The following is an 18,501-nucleotide window of genomic DNA, read 5'->3' as shown; positions in this document are numbered from 1 at the left end:
TACTCACTCAGTCACTTGTTTCATTTCTAAATGAATCAGTTTTTCAGAACAAATCAGTTGATTTAGTGACTCATTCAAATATAGGAACTTGTATCACTCCTGAATAAATCAGTGTTTTAGAACAGTTCTACAAATGATTCAGTGACTCACTCAAATACTCACTTGTTTAATTCCTGAATGAATCAGTTTTTCAGAACAAATCAGTTGAATGAAGGATTTGATGACTCGCTCAAATACAGTAATTAGTATCGTTCCTGAATTAATCATTGTTTTAGAATAAATCAGTTTTACAGATGTTCAGTGACTCACTCAAATAGTCACTCGTTTCATTTCTGAATGAATCCGTTTTTTAGAACAAATTAGTTGAATTGAATGACTCAGTGACTCATTCAAATATAGGAACGTGTATCATTCCTGAATAAATCAGTTTTTAGAACAAATCAGTTCTACAAATGATTCAGTGACTCAAATAGTCACTTGTTTCATTCCTTGTTTTTCAGAACAAATCAGTTGAATGAATGATTCAACGACTCGCTCAAATAGAGTAACTGGTATTGTTCCTGAATAAATCAGTGTTTTAGAATGAATCAGTACTACAAATGATTCAATGACTCACTCATAAAGAAAGTCACTTGTTTCATTCCTGAATGAATCAGTATTTCTGAACAAATCAATTAAATAAATGACTCATTCATAAATACAATTGTTTCATTCCTGTGTGTGTATATATATATATATATATATATATATACACACATGTATATATATATATATATACATACATATATATATATATATATATATATATTAAAATCACTTGTTTCAAATTGAAAGAATGTTTCAACAACTATATATTGGTATTGTTCCTCAATAAATCAGTGTTTTAGAACGAATCAGTTCTACAAATGACTGAATACAATTAATTGTTTCTTTCCTGTAGAAATGGGTCAGTTAAGTAAATGATTCACTGACTCATTCATCCAAAAACAGTCACTGACAGCCACCTACTGGGCAACTGTGCAGGATGAGTCACTGAAATAATATAGTCACTGCAAATATTTCAAAAATACACTTGCTTACCTGTATGTGTCCTCTGATGCGCCTTCAGATGTGAACTCTTGGTGTAGACCTTCCGACACCCGTTGAACTGGCAGCGATGGACCCTCTTCTTGTTCTCAGCCATCTCGCCAGCTCCCACGGTGCAGGTGCCACCCTGTTCCCCGTCACTCTGTGCGCCGCTGCTGCCGTGCTGGGGAGAAAGCGGCACCGGGTGGGCCGCCACGAGCTTGGCAGAACTCAAGCCCACCTTCCGGGCCACTAGCTTGAGCGTGAGGGTCCCGTCGGGTGAGGCACTGAGTGTGTGGGTGGATTTGACTAAGTGACGGCCCAGTTCTGGGGACGAGGGAGGTGTTAGGGAGGTGACTGCGTTCAGCTGGGCTGCGTTGACCCCTAAGGTGATGTCTGGAGTGGTCACAGTAGAGGAAGTGGAGGAGAGGGGTTCTTTACGAGGAGGAGGAGGAGGACTGGGGGGGTTGTTGAGGCTGGGAAGGAGGGGGTCTAACAGGTCTTCATCTGCATCTTCCTTCATGAAGGAGGGGGTAAGGAGGCCGTCTAGTTCCTCGTCAAAAAGGTCGGACAGCCGTTTGGGTTCTGTCTGCAGATAGCGTTCCAACTCCAAACATGTCTGTGGAAAAAGATTTTGGTATTTTTATTGAATTGAACACTTTTAATGATTTGCCTTTCTTGTATTTGCAACACCTAAACTTCATAAATATATTGATGGAACCTTTAGCATTTGTAAATCCATTCTGACACAGAATGGTAAAATTTTGTTGTGAAACCTTAAAGACTTCAAAAAATCATTCTTACTATTTATTTAATTGACAAAAAATGCATAATTTAGTATTAAAAACCTTTATGTGAAGCATTCATAAAACCAGTCTTATGAAAATCGTTTGTAAAAAAAACAAAACAAAAAAAAAACAAGTAATTTTTGTCTAAATTATATGTGGTTTTTCAATTAAATTGTGCAATTTTTGTCAGTGTCGTACATACATTTTTTTTTGTAAACTAATGCTTGATTTGCAGTTTATTTACTAAACTTAAAGGTTTAAGTTAAGCTTTCGTAAACCATTCTTAAATTAATAATTCTTAAAACAGTTTTATTTGTAAATTGTTGCAAGAATGCAATCAATTTTTCATAAATGCATTCTTACATTGTTTATAAGCTGTCGTAAAACAAAGCCATTTTTACATAAAAAATTAATTACATTTATTACACATTTATTGTGCTTGTTTCATAAATTAGGCCTTTTCATCGTAGTCATAAAACTTATTTTACATCCTTTAGGTGCTCAAAACTAAAAACATTATATCTTGTTGATACATCAGATGCAGTTGTTACCTGACACCAGATCCATTTCTTTTTTTAACATCACTTTAAATATCACATTTACGCTTTGTTTGTACCTATTAAACAACTCAAGCAATTAAATGAAAGATAAAATCATCCAGGCTAATCTACCTCATTAGCGCTGCGTGTAAAGTAATGTGATTTTTTTTTTCCCTCTTCAGACTAACCCCTTTCTGGACCGTTAACTGGGTACTGAGACTGCTACTGCATATCATTTGCTTCAGCAGGTCTTCAGGAATAGATGGTTACACTGTGATTGATTACACAGGCTAGACTGGAGCTCTCTGGAGCTGAAGAAACAGACCTGGCCTGAATTGCTTGTTAGAGCGCTTTATGTGGAGCAAAACTGGCTCTTCAGACAGAAGGAGAAAGAGAGAGAGAGAGAGAGTGTGAAAGAGAAAGAGCCATCAGACTTGGATTCGTCCATTTTGGATGGGTTTTTATATTTCAGTGTAAAGAATTGTGCTCAGAACAGCAGCGTCAACACAATACGATTTAATGGCAACTTATAAGGTGCCACTACTCCTTTAAGATGCTTCAAGGAGCCATATAAGAGACAATAAAATTGTTCTTTGCTTTGAAATGAAACAACACAAAGCATCTTCCAGTGTACACAGTTTTTAAACTGTAAACTGCTTTTAAAAACAACAACAACTGTAAAATGCTCTTTTATGACTGCTGCATGTCATACATGAGCTTATTAACATATTAGGTAGAGCACACACCAGACAGTCTTTTATGACTGTATGATATATTTAGCACCGCTTATTTGATTTACATATCATCGCCTATTCAGTATTACATTTATGTATATACGCTTTAAAGGTATTGAACAAACCTTAGAAAGCAAAAAAGAAGCAGAAGCTAAAAGATTGTCATGCAAAACTGAATAAAAAACAAAGTAATACTTTCCCAAAAATTGTTTTTTTGAAAACATTTTTGTGAATATTACCAATATTAAAGCTAGATGCTAGAAAATGGCTAGCAAATATGTTTAAATATGAAAATGTATATAATTAAAGTATATATTTCCAAAATAATACTTGTAAGCATGTAAGCATGTAAGTAAATGTTTTTTTATTTTGATGTTAGAAATAAGAAAATAGGAGACCGGAATTTATATATATATATATATATATATATATATATATATATATATATATATACTTATAAATAATGCTTTTAAAAATTTTTATACAAATTTATGTATTTATTTACAATGTAAAAAATAAAATTGTATGTATATATAATAATAATAATAATAATAATAATAATAATAATAATAATAATAATAATAATACAATAATAATCATTACAAATAATACTTTGTAAATAAATAAATCAAAACATACATTTGTACAAATTATTTAATTTTTTTTTATTTTTAATCAGTACTATTTTTTAATGCTAAAAATAAAATAATAAATATTTGTAAATGATTTACATTTAAATTAATTAAATTATATATATATATATATATATATATATATACACACACACACACACACATATACACACACGCACACACACACACTAATTTATATTATATTAAATTTATTCTATAATAACACAAAATAACCCTACAAATAACACTTTGTAAAAAAAAAAGTTAAATAACTTTTAATTGGATTTAAATTATATATACATACATATATATATATATATATATATATATATATAATTTATCATTTATACAAATAACACTTAATAAACACTTATAAATACATAAATTTATATTATATTAAATTTATTCTATAATAACACAAAATAACCCCTACAAAAAAGGCCTACTTTGTAAATACATAATTTTTTCGTATTTTTCATTTTTTCATAGAAATAATAAAATGCTACAAAAGTGTATGTTTCTTTTTTTAAAGTAATTTTTTTTGCACAGTTATGAGAAAGAGCAGTAATGTCAAGCTTTTATTTTCTGAAACAATTCTCATAACATGACCCAAACCTTTTACGAAATGATAAAGAACAGTAACCTATCATCTCAGACAAACTGGCCTCTAGCTATAAATGTCTCGCTTGAATCTCTGGCTCCAAACACGACGGCGGTTCGGAGCAGCTTCTGTTGCTAGGTGATGTTGTTTGCTTGTCATTTTATGAAAGGAGCGTCTGCCGTTTTTTCTCAGCGTTAAAAGCATTTTAATGTCTGCGCTGAACTCGAAGGTTTCAGAAGTCAGGTAAACAGAGCATAGCTGAACTGACATTACCTGAGACGTCAGCCGGAATATCTAAACACGACAGAAAATGCTATAGTTAGAAGACGCGGATCTTCGCAATAACCGTCTCTGCTAAAGCACCCATTTTGCTCAACTCGTTCAAAATAAATATTTGCATTTCTAAAAATCTGTTGTTTTCCCTTTCACAGAAACACACACGCGGCTTCTCGCTGCGCCCCGAACTGATGGGTAATTAGTCACTTAAATGAAGCAGTAAAGAGATACTCTCCATTCAGTGAAAGCGCTGATGGTCTCGTGCATCTCTGTGCATGTTTCCCAGCTCTACCAATGACATTTAAAAGCCTCCACTCAGCACGCCGGCAGCGGTGCGCGCTCTGTGGGCCCTTTGGACACACGCCGACACGGGAGGGATTGATTTTCTAATGTGCTATAGGGCTGCGGTGGTCTGGCGTGTCACGCCTGCGTGCTGTTGAACCGTCACACGTATGACAGGAACACGGGCAGACTGAGTTCATGGGAGTTCGCGTGAGCACGTCATATCGAGAAAGGGCAGACGTTTGCACGTGTGTGTCGGGGAAAAAGAGGCAGATAAATTCTGAAGGTGAGGCGTTTGGGAGTCAGGTTTTTCTTATCGCTCTTTTCTCCGTCTCTTCGCCCCTCCTCCCGCAGGCCCTGAGGAAGTGACATTCAGGGGATATTGTTACTTAAAATGGCAGCAAATTCAATGCGTCCAGAGCCGTCTGGGTCGTTTTGGGCCGTGTGATTTAGCGGTGCGGCAGACCGGATGCCGATCCGGTGGAAAGCGACGCCGTAAAAGCTACCCGGCGGATTTGCGAATCTCCAACAATTTGGATGTTTAATCAAAACTGATCGCAACTCGACGCCCCAGTTTTGCCATAAAATAGGCAATAAAAAGGCAGAGCGTCGCTCAGTTGGATAACAGATGGCTTGAATTTCGTGTTGTAGTCCCTGTGTGGGTCACACATGATCTGCGAGAGACTGTGACATAAAACAAACCTCAAGTCCCAAGTCAAGGTCATTCGGTGTCTTCCAGGCACTTCATTGCAATCAGAAAGCCAAGCCAAGCTATTAGATATTCATGAGACTGAGATGTATGAATTAGTATGAACAGATAGAGTGCCAGACATAGTTTTCATCTGCAAAAGCCAATTAGATGAAACGCCATTAGCATTACATAAACTTTCTAAAAAAACAGCTTGTAAAGATTGAATGAGACACATTCAAGCAAATAGCAGATGCACACAACCCGAGAGCTGGTAACTGCAAATAGGCAACAGTTAAAACCTTGCAGAATTTGCAAAATGTTAATTATTTTAGCAAAATAAGAGGGATCATACAAAATGCATGTCACATTTTATTTAGTACGGTCCCGAATAAGATATTTCACATAAAAGATGTTTACAAAAAGTCTACAAGAGAAAATAATAGCGGAATTTATAAAAAATGACCCTATTCAAAAGTTTACATACACTTGATTCTTTGTGTGGTTACCTGAATGATCCACAGCTGTGTTTTTTGTTTAGTGATAGTTGTTCATGAGTCCCTTGTTTGTCCTGAACAGTTAAACTGCCTGCTGTTCTTGAGAAAAATCCTTCAGGTCCCACAAATTCTTTGGTTATTCAGCAATTTTGTGTATTTGAACCCTTTCCAACAATGACCGCATGATTTTGAGATCCATCTTTTCACACTGAGGACAACTGAGGGACTCATATGCAACTATTACAGAAGGTTCAAACGATCACTGATGCTCCAAAAGGAAAAGCGATGCATTAAGAGCTTGGTGAAAACTTTTGAACAGAATGAAGATGTGTACATTTTTCTTATTTTACCTAAACATCGTATTTTTGTCATTCAGTACTGCCCTTCAGAAGCTACAAAAGATGCTTACATGTTTCCCAGAAGACAAAGTTAAATTTACCCTTAACATCAAATTCAAAAGGTTTTCACTCCCCGGCTCTTAATGTATCATTTTTCCTTCTGAAGCATTTTGAAACTTCTGTAATAGTTGCATATGAGTCCCTCAGTTGTCCTCATTGTGAAAAGATGGATCTCAAAATCATCAAAGTCATTGTAGGAAAGGGTTCAAATACACAAAAATGCTGAAAAACCAAAGAATTTGTGCGACCTGAAGAACAGTGGGCAGTTTAACCATTCAGGACTAACAAGGGACTTGTGAACAATGCTAATCATTAAAAAAAAAAAAACAGCTGTGAATCATTCAGGTAACAACACAGTATTAAGAATCAACCGCATGTAAAATTAACAGGGTCATTTTTATAAATTCATCTATTATTTCCTCTTGTGGACTATATGTAAACATGTGAAATATCTTATTCAGGTCAGTACTAAATAAAAAACAACATGCATTTTGTATGATCCCTCTTATTTTGGTAAAATAATTAAGATTTTGCAGTTTCTGCAAGGTGTATGTAAACTTTCGACTTCAACTGTGTGTGTATATATTTGGTGGTCCAGCTGGTTAGAATTGGCCTGCATGTTCTTCGGTTTAAAAAACAGCAGACAGAATTCTGGCATCTGAGACTATTTCCACTTGACATGCTGTCTTAAAAATGCAATATTCAAGGCACGAGATGCTTATAAATATGATGAGATGTGACGCAATGGTAAAACATGTTGTTCTAGTGCATATGTACATTGACAGGCAATTTAAAAATAGCGCAGACAGAACTCGTTCTACCCTCAGCTGATTGATTTTGAGTATTTAAGCAGTCAAAATGAACATCCCCAGTGACATCCAGCATACTAATGATACAAACATCACCACAGAAACACAACAAACAAATGAACAACATCATCTAACATAAACCAGGGGTGACATTTCTTCTTTTTTCTCCTAAGAAACCTGATTGGTCCAGCATCTTGCTACAAATATCTTTTAATTGGCTGTGATTGGTCAGTTTCAACATTTGCTTGTCACAAAATGCCAACATGCTAAAAAATAAAGGTTCTTTATTGGCATCTGTGATTCGATAAGGAACATTTAACATCCATGGAACCTTTCCACTGCACAAAAGTTTCTTTATATTGAAAAGATATATATGAAGAAAATTCTTTATATTATATAAAATGTTCTTCAGGCTGAGTAAAATGTTTCTTTTAAGAACTGCTCACTGAAAGGTGCTTTTGGAAACCTTCTTTTGATACACTATTTAAAAGAGAACCATTTTTGAATTTCTTAGTGTAAAGAACATTTTAAAACATCTAAAGAACCTTTTGTCCAGTGGAAAGATTCTATGAATGTTGAAGGTCCTTCATGGAACCATCAATGCCAATAAATAATCTTCTGTTTAAAGGAGAAGTTCACTTCCAGAACAAAAATTTACGAATAATTTTCTCACTCCCTTGTCATCCAAGATGTTCATGTCTTTCTTTTTTCAGTCGATAAGAAATTTTGTTTTTTGAGGAAAACATTTCAGGAATTATCTCCGTATGGTGGACTTCAATTGTGCCCCCAAGTTTGAACTTCCAAAATGCAACTTAAATGCAGCTTGAAATGGCTCTAAATGATCCCAGCCAAGGAGGAAGGGTCTTATCTAGTGAAAAAAGTTTGTCTTGTTTAGCTCTGCGATGTGCATGTGAACGCTGTGTAATCCGGGTCAATACAGTTAGGGTATGTCAAAAAACTCCCATCTCATTTTCTCCTCCAACTTCAAAATCATCCTACATCACTGTAGAAGTACTGCCCCAGTGTTTATAAAGTGAACATGCAAAGAAGATCAAACACCCTTTACAAAAAAAAAAGGTAAAACAGCGATGTAGCACGATTTTGAAGTTGGAGAAGAAAAGAAGATGGGAGTTTTTCGACATACCCTAACTGTATTGACCCGGATTACACAGCGTTTGCATGCATTTTGTCAAATTTTTAAATTGTCAGTTTTTTTTTTTCAGTAAATAAGACCCTCCTTCCTCGGCTGGGATCATTTAGAGCCCTTTGAAGCTGCATTTAAACTACATTTCAGAAGTTTAAACTTGCGGGCACCGTTGAAGTCCACTATATGGAGATAATTCCTGAAATGTTTTCTTCAAGAAACAGAATTTATTTACGACTGAAGAAAGATAGACACAAACATCTTGGATGACAAGGGGGTGAGTAAATTATCTGTTATCTGTAAATTTTTGTTCTGGAAGTGAACTTCTCCTTTAAGAACTGAAAAGGAACCCTAAAATCTCTTGGATGTTATGGATCTCAAAATCTTAATGCAGTTTTTCCTTTGAAGCATTATTTGGAAAGGGTTCAAATATCTCAAAAATGTCTGCAGGAAACAACCAAAAAGAAAAACCAAAATTTGTGGGACCTGAAGGACTTTTCTGAAGAACAGCGGGCAGTTTAACTGTTAAATATTCTGGAAACCTAAAATTCTCTTGGAAACCTAAAATTGTTCTTTAGAATATTACACTAAGAAAAATGGTTCGTCTGTTCACTGAAAGGTCATTTTGGGAGCACAAAATGGTTCTTCTATGGCATAGCTGCAAAAACCCTCTACTGGAACCTTCATTTTAAGAGTTTAGTAAGGATATGGTATGCAAATAGACAAAATGTAAATAAATAATCATAAACCTCAGTTGCATCTAAACTCCACCTTATAAAGCGTGGACGTATCTACCAGTATCTAATGTCAGTGGGTGCAGAAGCCGAGCAAGCGAAGACCCCCTGCCGGCATCTCGCACCACTTCGTAGAAGGAGCGACTGTCAAACATGGTGAGGTTTGAACTGATAAAGTGAGTCATCTGTGACGTGCCCCGCAGCGAGCGCAGCTGAGAATATGAGAGCGAGAAACGCAAGGCCCTTCGCTGTCAGTCACTTAGGTGTCCTTTTTTTGGAAGCCTGTCCATCGTTGCCGATTCGTGACCCGTTCCTCGCCGCGGGTTTGCCGCGATCTATCATCTGTAAAGTGACGAACCTGGCTCGCGATCGGTTGTTATGGCAGCGATGTTGACACGTCTGTCTTCCATAGTCGAACCCGCTGCGCAATTATCTTTTCTGCATCTGTGCACCTGTGACAACATGTCACTTCCTCTTGCATCTCAGCACGCCCTCTAGCCATCGAACCCATCGCGACGGCGCCGTATATCCGGCGGGTGAGCGCGATATAAGATCGGCTATCGCTCGCACTATATTAAGTTTAATACAGGGTAATCTGATTTGAGAAAGGAGTCGGAGATACCCTCATACAATCTTCCCCTCGCACCGTGACGCTCAGCGGGGATACCGTCATGCGGTGCGCCAATTAACAACGAAGCACTGCCTCCCTCCAGCAGACAAAGCTAATAAAACAAGCTGGTTATAAAAATGAATGAGGAGCCCGTAGAAGAGACGCAGCACCGACATCCAGACCAAATGCAAACAGCTGTTAAGTGAGTTGACAGAGAAATGCTCTATTAATTTTTGGGAGATGATTTAGCATCAGCTGTCCCCAGCTAAAGGCCGTTGGCGGCGGAGAGGCAACGAGCTCTCTGAAAACATGGGAACGGGGGTTATTTGTCAGGACAGGTTGTTGATCGCTGTCCTAGAACATTTGTCAAAAGGGCTCAAAACATGCTTGCGGAAAATAATCATCTTTCTCTGCGGCTGGTACCTGCATTTCCAATTTCGGGAATGGAAGAATCGTTCGCTGCTCGGGACACGTGATGTTTCCATAACGGCCTGCTTTCAAAAGCATGTGCACCTAAATGCATTAACCCTTGTGCTGTGCTGAAAATCCTTTACCTAATTTGGTGTTCTCTTGAAAAATAATATGCTATATTTTTTATCAAATCTTGGACTCAATCCTTTTGTTAACTTTTTGGAAATACAATAAACAAAAAACTCTGTACTAATTGGCGCAACTTTTTTGGGGAGGTTGTTATAAAAGTCACTAACTTTTAATCTGATGTGCTTACATTAACTAGCATTTTTGGGAAAAGAAAATCGCTCCATCTTAAAAATGACCAGAACACAGCATGAGGGGTTAAGAGAGATGTAGAATGGAATAAAAAAAATGCCACATGACATTTGTGAAAAAAACAAAACAAAACAATTTTTTTTTTGGCATCTGTGATTCCATAAGGAACATCAATGGAACCTTTCCATTGCACAAACGTTTCTTTATATTAGTAGAACGTTCTTTAGATTATTAATCTAAAGAACAAAACAAAAAATAAAAACTTTTTTTTTTATTTATCTATCTTTTTTTTGGTCAGGCTGCTAAAATGAGATAAAAAAAAAAAAAAAAAAAACACTTGATATTAATCATTACTTGCATTACTTTTTTTTTTTTTTACAGGATGCAGTATTAAATGCAAAGTGCTTTTTCCATTCATAATTTAATTCGCATTTTTTAGTCATTCTAAGTATTTATATTTTTTCTTAACAACAATGCTATTTTATAAATAATTGTATTAAACTTAGTATTAATTAATGGTTATTATTATTATTATTAATTATAATAATATATATAATTACAATAAATATATATTTATATGTATGAAGAGTTTATTTGCAAAAACAGATAACTCTTTTTTTTTTTTTTTACATTTTTAAAAATCATGTTATGTTTTTATTGTGTTTTATTGTGTTAGCTGTATTTTTTAAATTAATTTTTACCCAGTTAAAAAGCCCAAGTGCAGTTTAATTGACCCTCTATATAACATGCTATATAATATAATATCTTTAAATATATTTCATATACATAATATTTAAAAAATATTTTATATATTATAGAATTTTATATACTATATATTTATTTACTATATATATTGGTTATAATTATATACTTTGAGCTAGAATGCTATTTTATATACACATAATAAAAATAAATAATAAAAATTATATTTCAATTATATACATTGCATTTGCATTGAATGCAAAGTGCTTATTCCATTTATTTATTTATTTCTTTAGAAATTAATATAGTTTTTTAATCCATTCTGGTGAAAAATGGATTAAAATGGATCCATTTTGGTGAAAAATTTATGAGTGAGTTGTTGAGTCGTTTACTCAAATGATTCATTCAATGATTCATTTAGAAACTAAACAAGTGATTCATGTTCACCAAGGCTGCATTTATTTGCTCAGAAATATAGAAACAGTAATCCTGTAAAATATTACAATTTAAAAAAACGTTTCTATCTGGCTGTTTTATTATTATTAAATCTAATTATTAAAATGCAATTTATTTCTGTAATGTAAAGCTAAATTTTCAGCATTATTACTCCAGTCTTCAGTGTCACATGATCCATCAGAAATCATTCTAATAAGATGATTTGTTGCTCAAGAAACATTTCTGTTATTAATGTTAAAAACAGTTGTGCTGCTTCATGTTTTTGAGAAAATTTTTATACTTTTTTTAGGATTATTTAATTAATAGTTTAAAACAAAAGCATTTATTTGAAATAGAAACATTTTGTAGCATTATAAATGTTTTTACGGTCACTTTTGAAATTGTATACATCCACGCTGAATAAAAGTGTACTTTTTAAGTAATTGTTGCCATTTTGACCATACCAACTGTCTGCTATACCGCTGACAAAACACATGCAAGCTGATTATCCACTGGACACAACAAAGAAACCCTTCCAAAGGCTTTTTAAAGGAGCAGGCACTGTTAGATATACACACCGACTCCAGCTATCCACTTACTCCAATGACACCCTCCTGACGGATGGGCTTAGAAGTGAAACTCATCCAGCCTGTTCTCTGATCAGTCATTGATCTGTAATGTAAGACTTGGGCTAAAGGGAGAGGGGGACCACAAATGACCACCTGCCAGTGCTTTGATTCAGGAAGGGACTGGCCAGCTGGCGGCACCCTGAGACACAATCCCCCTTCAGGCCGCGGTCGATCGATAGGACGGGGGGAATGATGGGGCCGTGCGTGATCTCATCAACAGTGGCCCTCACAACTCGCCCTGCCTCCCATTTACAGCCTCGCCAGGCGGCGCCTAAAAATAACCTACATCTCATCTGCAGGAAGCTTGCAGACACACACATTCGCACATACGCAACTGAAGAGATGCGAGAGCCAGACCTGACTTTAGGTTCAAAGCTAAGAAGACTTTATAGTGAGTTAGAAGCGTTTACCTGACCAAGTTACGAACCGTTTGAACATTAAACAGGACTCAACATGTAGAGATTAAGACCTAATTTTGGCAGATATTTTATATTGAATTAGCATTAGATAGATGGATGGATGGATAGATGTTTTAATTATAATTATAGATATAGATAATTTAATTTTACATTTTTTCTGAGCAAGAATGTTTTATAATGAGTTATCATTTAAGATAGATAGATGGATATAAATCATTTAATTATAAATATTTTTCTGAACAAGAATGCTATTTTATAAATAATTGTATTAAAACTATTATTAATAATGATCAATAATGATAATTATTATTGTTAATAATAATAATAATAATAATAATAATAATAATAATAATATATAATTAGAATTAAAAAAATTAAATATTGTATATTTTTTTCTATTTTTATTCATTTAAATTATAAATATTTGAGCCAGAATGCCATTTTATAAATAACTGAGGTAAAGTTAATATTAATTCATTATTAATATAATAATAATAATTATTATTAATAATAATAAGATATAATTAGAATTAAAATATTTTATATATATGTTTTTTACATTTTTAATTTTTTTTTTACATTTTAATTCATTTTAATTATAAATATAATGCTATAAAAATTCTATTAAATTATAAATTAGTGATTATTAATATTACTACTACTAATTATTATTATTGTTGTCATTATTATTATCGTAAAATATTTTATATATAATATGCTATATAATTATATGTGTTTTTAAACATTTTTATTCATTTTAATTATAAATATTTTTCTGAGCAAAAATGCTATAAATAATTTTATTAAAATTATTCTTTATTATTATTATTATTATTAAAATACTCTATATAAGGTTTGCTTGAGTAGGAATATTTTTAAATAATATTTTTTCAAAGATTATATTATATTATTTTATATACTATATTTTTATTATAATTATAGAATTGTTGAGCTATAATGCAATTTTATATTTTATATATAAATAATAATTATAATAAATAATTTTAAAAAATATGCAAAAAAAAAAAAAAAAATAGATATTAAAAACATTATACCAAAGTGTTTATATATATATTTATATGTGTTACTAGCTACCTAAATAATTTTAATGATTTAATGGAAGAGACATTTGCAACAGTAATGCAAAAATGTTCATTTGGACCAGGCACTGTGTTAGCCAAGCATCTGCATGTGTGTACTCAAATATGTTTCTGATCATGCTTGACTTTATAAACATAAAATTAACAACACAAAACGTATTAAATTATCCAGACGCCAGACTAGTTTCTAAGCATCCCCGCTGACATTTTCAAAGGAATGACATTGATCTAAGTGTACGAATGCTCACATTATCTGAGCGCGGTCGTTTGCTGAATGTAGGCTAATGCCTCCTGACACCTTTAAGTAACCATAAAGGCAAAGCTGGCACTCGTGAAATGGATCCTGAAGAGCCCTGTTGACATAAGCATTAATAGGAGCGTGTGCAGTGAGGGCCAAAACAAAAGCCTCTACTAAAGATGTAAATGTTTCCTCAGAGGACGTTTGTCATCTCCCTGTTGATATATGGACCTGTCCGATTCCAAACACGGCATTCGGCGCTGTCGCATATAACGGTAGAAGAGGATAATGACTTAATTATGCTAGTGCTTATCAAGGTACCTTTGCACACAGAATATCTTCGTTCCAAGTTTTAGCGGAGATGCTTGCCGCAGCTCGTTTAAAGGTGCTAAAGGTACGGCATAGCGTGCATTTTGAGCCTGATAAACCAGTCCCGGCAATATAGCAGATATGACATAACGCCAATTAAGAAATCACACTCTTGCACAGAGGCCCTGGCATATTTTTACAAGCCGGAGGCAAATGAAGCGCTCCAAGTGTTCCTGTCCCTCCTGAGCTGTAGTGCTAATCTTATGCTCGCACTTATGGGGGAAAGGCAATGTAATTAGCAATAAACCAGCTCTCTGATGTGTGTGGATCAATCAGCAGTAGACCATTTGAAGCTAGTTTTACTGTGGGAGGAAGAAAGTGCTGGCTAAGAATGTGCACTGACCGTTATTTCTTGCCTATAATGTGACAATTGCAAACTAAACCAGCGTTTCCAATAACATTTTGTTTTGCACCCCCTTTATATCATAAAAATCATAAGAATCACTCGTTCTTGAATCAGACTACACTGGTCATGCTGTATGTTTCTGATTCACTAAAAATAAAAAACAGCTCATAAGAATCTCTGGTTCTTGAATCAGATTACACTGGTCACGCTGTATGTTTGTGATTCATTACAAATAAAAAACAGCTCATAAGAATCACTTGTTCCTGATTCGCTAAAATGAAAAAAAAAAAACAGCTCATAAGAATCACTAATCTTAAAAGAATATATCTAATATATATAATATATCTAATCTTATAAGAATAAAAATCATAAGAATCACTCGTTCTTGAATCAGACTACACTGGTCGTGCTGTACGTTTCTGATTCACTAAAAATAAAAAATATCTTGTAAGAATCACTCGTTCTTGAATCAGACTACACTAATCACAATGTATATTTGTGATACACTAAAATAAAAACAGCTCATGAAATTCACTCGTTCCTGAATCAGACTGCACTGATTGTGCTGTCATGCTTGATTCACTAAAAATAAAAAACAGCTCATAAGAATCACTAATCTTTGAATCGGACTAAACTGTTCACACTATATGTTTCTGATTTGTAAAAAAACAGCTCATAAGAATCACTCATCTTTGAATCAGACTACATTGGTCACGCTGTATGTTTCTGATGCACTCAAAATAAAAAAATAGCTCAAAAGAATCACTCGTTCTTGAATCAGACTACACTGGTCATGCTGTATGTTTCTGATTCACTAAAAATAAAAAACAGCTCATAAGAATCTCTGGTTCTTGAATCAGATTACACTGGTCACGCTGTATGTTTGTGATTCATTACAAATAAAAAACAGCTCATAAGAATCACTTGTTCCTGATTCACTAAAATGAAAAAAAAAAAAAACAGCTCATAAGAATCACTAATCTTTGTATCAGACTAAACTGCTCACACTGTATATTTCTTATTCGTTAAAAATAAAAAAACAGCTTATAAGAATCACTCGTCTTTAAATCAGACTACACTGGTCACGCTGCATGTTTCTGATGCACTAAAAATAAAAAAACAGCTCAAAAGAATCACTCGTCTTTGAATCACACAGCACTGGTCATGCCGCATGTTTCTGATTCGCTAAAATAAAAAACAGCTCATAAGAATCACTGGTCTTTGAATCAGACTACACTGGTCACACTGTATGTTTGTGATTCATTAAAAATAAAAAAGCTCATAAGAATCACTTGTTCTTGAATCATATTACACTGATTGTGCTGTATGTTTCTGATTCACTAAAAATAAACAGCTCAAATGAATCACTCGTCTTTGAATCACACAACACTGGTCACACTGTATGTTTCTGATTCACTAACAACAAAAAAAGCTCATAAGAATCACTTGTTCTTGAATCAGTTTACCTTGGTCACGCTATATGTTTCTGATTCACTAACAATAAAAAAAGCTCATAAGAATCACTCGTTCTTGAATCAGACGACACTGCTCACCCAGTATGTTTGTGATTCACTACTAAGAACCAGCTGAGAGTCATTTATGTGCAGGGAGCTGTTGATAACTGACTGCAAGCTCAGCTGACTTCTGGTAGCAAGTCAGTGCTAGCATTGTTTCAGGCAGTTCAGCACAATACAGCTATAGTGCCAATATAGTGGCGTGTTAAAAACCCCGGGTTAGAGGTCACTGCATGGGTACAGAGCCCCAGTCAGACGCTTCATCAGCAAAACTATGTCAGGCGTGCAATAGCGCTTTGTGCGCTCCGCAACCTCGCACCTCGCCAGTGTTCTCTCGGCACTCGTTGCATGCGTCAAGGCCTTTGTCACTCTAATTGTCAGAGGGAGTTCATTTGAATATGAATTAGTGTTGACATTTTCTCTCGCAACGATTTGAGTGGAAGCTAAAAGGGAGTAGGCGCTTTGCTATCAGCACGTCGTATTAATCCACAAAAAAATTGTGCGAGGGCTAAATCAGGATTTACAAAAGAAGAAACATTAGCAGTGGTGCCTCGAAAAAGTCAATCCAATATATTCTTCATTGATTCGAATGCTTGAACCGTGCAGCGATGCTTCTTGAAGGAAAATAAAGGACGGTAATCCGAGCGACAATGCCAGAGAGCGGTACGGGATCCGCTATCTAACTTTAACAGGATTTGGTTGTTTATGTGTTTGCGGGTTGCCTTACGGCCCGCAGTCTGCCAATGCAAACTAATCTTATCAAGATCCACCAATTTTCATTAAAGCACTCATAGAGCATTAAGTCCCAGCGTGAATCCATTGATAGCAGGGGAGTGAAGGGGGTGTTGCTCATTTTAACTGAGGGTTAACAGCTTGTTACCATACAAGGGGCGGCTGTCTGCCCTGAGGACGGGACGACCTGTTGTGGCACGAGGCAGCGGGCCTAATCCTCGTAATGAGAGCCACAAAGACAAAAGCATTAAAGCATGGAGGAAAATAAGGATAATGGGTGAAAAAACTAGACGACGTTGCTTAATGAGCTAAAGGGAAATGTTTTTCAGAAAACTTGATGTGTGGATCTATAATCACATGTCAGCTTTAACAATGTAAACAACACATTCCCACCCAATTTTCCTAAACTGCTTTCTATAATCTGACATGTTGCAGGGTGGCGATTATTAGGGATGGAATCGTGAAAAATTATTCCGATTCATTAAAGGTTCTATTAATAATTGCATTAGTACTTCTATAGAATAAGTATTTGAGAAAAGAAAAGTCATTTTGCTACCAAATGGTATTGAATGCTACCAAATTTCGATAAACAAAAAAAAGTTTTTGAAAACAAATCCATCAGTTCATTGGAAATTACAATACAAGCTAGAAAAAACTACTTTAGTTTTGATTGTCACAAAAATATTTTAATGAGAAACCAATTTATTTTTATAAAATACTACAGACAAAATACAAACATTTTTTTCATGATTTTAAACACTGTAAAAAGGATTTTTCAAAGTTTTAATTAAAACAAAGACTATTAAAACATATAAAATACTATTTCAGTCTATTTTAACATTTATTTCCAAAATTTACTAGCAATTTCTGAGTGAAAATAGTAATCCTACACCATTTTTTCCCCAGTGTAAATACTGTGCAAAAAAGTATTCGATTTGAGCGATTTTGTCTCATTCGTCATGAAGTTGTGTTTTTTCAGCATCATATGGCTTTTGGCCGCCCTGCTCATTAAACATTAGTATCAGCCATTAAAAACCCATATTGGTCAACCGGTAGTCATTTTCTGATCCTATCCTTTCTTCCGCCGTCCCATAAAGGCTAAACACCCATAACAATAAATAAAGAATTGTACAAATTCATCAAGACACCAGAGATACCGGCTCCATATCTTACCTGCATGAGTCACGCTCTCAAACGCATCCAGATTAACTGTGCAGCCCAAATTTGGAGTGAGAAATTGACAACTGCACCCCCTCTATCAGCATGAACCATGGTACCATCATGAAGATTCTCCCTGGTGTCCTACTCTCTCCTCCTTTTGATTTGCATTACAAAGGGCAGGATCAAAGGGCTCGGGTTGGGTAAGCTGGCAGTGAACATCCCTCTACAGCGAGCCATTGTGTTGTTATGCAGCGCACATTCGACACAGTGCAACAGGCCTGGTGTGAGGAGATTCCCAGCGCTGCTCTGATGCATCCGATGCAGCTTTTA

The 18,501-nt window shown here is 34.8% G+C and overlaps 1 protein-coding gene across 1 annotated transcript in view; it reads right to left on the bottom strand.

The window, feature by feature from the left end:
• klf7a (Kruppel-like factor 7a) overlaps positions 1-18,501 on the bottom strand; it is a 46,717-nt gene that overhangs the window by 13,462 nt on the left and 14,754 nt on the right. The window contains exon 2 of the mRNA XM_051118030.1: positions 1,081-1,684. Coding sequence (XP_050973987.1) covers positions 1,081-1,684 — 604 coding nt within the window. The remainder of the gene's footprint in view (positions 1-1,080; positions 1,685-18,501) is intronic.

Source organism: Labeo rohita, chromosome 1 (genome assembly GCF_022985175.1).
Source record: "Labeo rohita strain BAU-BD-2019 chromosome 1, IGBB_LRoh.1.0, whole genome shotgun sequence".
Lineage (NCBI taxonomy): Eukaryota > Metazoa > Chordata > Actinopteri > Cypriniformes > Cyprinidae > Labeo > Labeo rohita.
This window is presented reverse-complemented; position numbering and strand designations above follow the sequence as displayed.